Below are 3,194 nucleotides of genomic sequence, written 5' to 3'. Positions count from 1 at the left end.
TGGCAACAGAGGGACATGTCCTTCTCTCCCCGGTTCATCTCGTGAAAATAGCCAAAGACAAATATTTTAAGAACTCCCAGTAGCAGGAATTAGAGTGTATCGGCAGCACGGGCACCTGCCAGGAGCTTGTTTTAGAGAAGATGTGACCCAGCTGGTGCCAAGTGTGAAGGTTTGCATCCTCTGCCTTGCAAAAGTTAAAAAACCGACTTGAAATCAAGTATTAAATGGGGACATCTAGGGGAAATACCCGACGGTGCAGCCGTGCTTGACAACGTCTGTTTTTAACAGAGGGCTTAGTGGTAAATGGTTGTCCAGGCAAACCTCAGTGACACTAACACCGCTCACACCAGCGTCTGGATTTTGCCCCGGACACACGTCCCATTAGCAAGCCGAGGGCAGAGGTACAGGAGCGGGTGTGTTTGCACACTCCATCCCGATGCGTAATGCAGGCAAATGCTCAGCATCTTGGCCCAGGAGCATCTGGGCTTGGTGATTTCTCATTAGTTCCCTGATGTATTATATCTTAGAGCTTGGGGGCTTGACTGTGTCACCTCTTGTCATTGCTGTTAAGAAAAAAATGGGTTTATCCTGGTATGATCAACCCTTGCATTTCTATTGGGAATTTCCCAATACCGATGCTTGAAATAATATTTAAAACTCTGATTCATAGAAATTTGTGGCTGTATGAGAATTTCAGCCGCCTTTTTTGAAGAAAGTTTCGTGTTCCCCTACTTCTTCCCTTCTCCACACTGAGTTATGGGAAAACCACACTGAAAATGCAACCCAAGTATATCCCTGAAACGGAACGGAGCTGAAAATAATTGAGCACTTGTTTTCACCTAACTTCATGGGTTTTGGATCTGACCTGATACAATGTGTGAGTTTGGCAGTACTGGACTAAGAACAGGAACAGAGCAACTGCTTTCACATTTTCATACTTCTTAATCTCAATTCTTCCAGTGTTTTAGCAATCACTTTTTTTTTTTAAGTTATCGTTCTTAATAATTGTAGTGTTTTTACTTTATTGCACTAGGGGACCTGGGCATTGTACACAACGACAGAAACATGGCTTGGATGGGACCCCCAGAAATCATCTAGGCCAGGTTCCCGCTTGGAGCAGGAGTGTCACCAGCACTGGACCAGGTCAGACAGCAATCTGTCCAGCTGAGTCTTGAAAAACCTCGCAGGATGAGGTGGACACGACCTCCTGGGGTCACCTGCTCCAGGATGCACCACCATCTGGGGTAGGGTTTTTCTGATGTCCCACTAGACCTTCCACCCTGCTGCCTGTGGTCATTGCCCCTTGTTCTGTCATCTGCCTCCCCGACAAGTGTTTGACTCCATCATCTTTGTGATTGCCCCCACAAGAGCTGTGGGAACGTATTGGGAATATCCGTCCTTATCAGGTGCTGTAAAGATACAGAATCCAAGATAAATCCTGTGCCAAAGGGGTTGCGGTGTAGGTAGATGCCCCATAGACTCTCCGAGGGGAGGCTGATCAGATTTGCAAACTCAAGTTACCCCTTCAAAAGCATTTTAAGGGCTGTGGCATTTTTTATGCAGCGATTGATACCCTCTCAGCAGATTTGCTACCTCTTGGCTCCATAGCCAAAGGGAATCAGCCGGTTGAATTATTCCCACCCACTTCTTTCAACCTAGTCAGCAAACAGGTTAATTACCTATCGATGAATTACTACTTCTTACTGTTTCTCAAGTGATAAATGAGAGAATAAACTCCAGAAATGCAAAAAACTTTGCAAATCTGCCCCAAGCTCCCGGTAGCACCCCTGATCCTATGGACAAATGGTCATGAGCATCACTATTGCGTCAACTGCGACCGCTCGGAGCCAGCACAATCCTCAGCAGCACGCGTTAGCAGAGCTGAGCTCTTGCTCAGCATTACAACCCAGGGAGATGAAACAGCTGACCTGACTGCAAGACAACATACAGCTCGGTGTTTTAAATGTTGGGTTCCAGAGGGTCTGTCAATGAAAGTAAGCCAGTGGAATTTGGTTTGTTTAGTATTATTCCTGGTATAGGTTAGGGGTAAGGAATAAAGAGCACTTTCAATGGTTATTGCTATGCTGGATTGGACTCATTCTGGCTTGGAAGAGGAATAAGTGATAAACACTGAATATAAATATAGCTTCCTAACAGCTAACTTGAACAAGAGATTTGGCATTCAAAAGCAGCTATCTCTGAGCTATAGCTCCCAGTCGTGTTGCACAGGACACTGCCAGGTACTGGAAACTAGAAACGTCAAAGCCCTGGCCAAGAGGAAGAGCAAAGCTCTGCAGCGGCTGCTGCGTAGGACCTCCTCAGCACGGACCAACAGGCTTTGGGGTACCACTTGTCCGAGGCAGAGATTTGAACTACAGTCTAAAATAGATCCTTAAGTCTGTGTTATCTTGCATATTTTAATCAGATTTAATGCTCTTGAGCATTGTAAGAATAATTTCTGTCACTTGATTTTAGTATATATTATCCTTTAATGCTGAATGGAAGGGGAGCCTTTGCCTCCACATCTGAGGGGAATTCTTGAAAATGTAGGAAAAGCATTGAAGTCATGGGATGGAGGTTGCATCTGGTTCTAGGGCAGAATTTTCCTTCTGTGAAGGGTCATTGCCATGGCACTAATTCTGTTTCGCTGATCTTCCCCAGCCAACCGAGATGGAGCTGACATCTGGGTGTTTTCTGCAGCATCTGCGTTTAGATGAAGTATGCTGCCTGTTGTCAGTAAGGACGGCTGTGGCACTGGCAGAGGATTTCCAGCTCCTGGACGTTCATCAAAAGGAATTACCTGAACAGTAAGTACTTCTAAAAATGGGATTGGCATTAATGCTTTAAAACTACAGGTCCTGCGTAATGTTTTGAGAAGAGATACACAGGGTGCTACGTCACTTGGGATTTAAAACCAGAGGTCATAGACATTACAAATATTGCACTTGAGATGTTACAACAAATGCAGCACTCTGTAATACTAATTAACTAGCAGGCTGGTTAATACCTGTGCTTGGCAATACCCCAAAAAGCTTTTGGATACAGCATATATCACCATGTCCTCCTTGCTCTATCATGCCCCAGCTTCTCCGGAAGGTTACATGGCCTGGCTACTCCTGAAATATGTATGGCTCAGGGGACCACGCAGAGCCGCCGAGACGCATTTTCAGCTCACATCAAACGTATTGCTTTCC

The 3,194-nt window shown here is 45.4% G+C and overlaps 1 protein-coding gene across 1 annotated transcript in view; it reads left to right on the top strand.

The window, feature by feature from the left end:
- The first annotated feature begins 2,670 nt into the window (after nucleotides 1-2,670).
- Nucleotides 2,671-3,194, top strand: part of EFCAB9 (EF-hand calcium binding domain 9) — a 4,137-nt gene continuing 3,613 nt past the window's right edge. The window contains exons 1-2 of the mRNA XM_010282026.1: nucleotides 2,671-2,807; nucleotides 3,097-3,182. Of these exons, the coding sequence (XP_010280328.1) occupies nucleotides 2,671-2,807; nucleotides 3,097-3,182 (223 nt within the window). The remainder of the gene's footprint in view (nucleotides 2,808-3,096; nucleotides 3,183-3,194) is intronic.

The sequence above is a fragment of the Phaethon lepturus genome, unplaced genomic scaffold (assembly GCF_000687285.1).
Source record: "Phaethon lepturus isolate BGI_N335 unplaced genomic scaffold, ASM68728v1 scaffold31422, whole genome shotgun sequence".
Lineage (NCBI taxonomy): Eukaryota > Metazoa > Chordata > Aves > Phaethontiformes > Phaethontidae > Phaethon > Phaethon lepturus.
The sequence above is the reverse complement of the archived record's forward strand: the minus strand, read 5'-3'. Positions and strand labels throughout refer to the sequence as shown.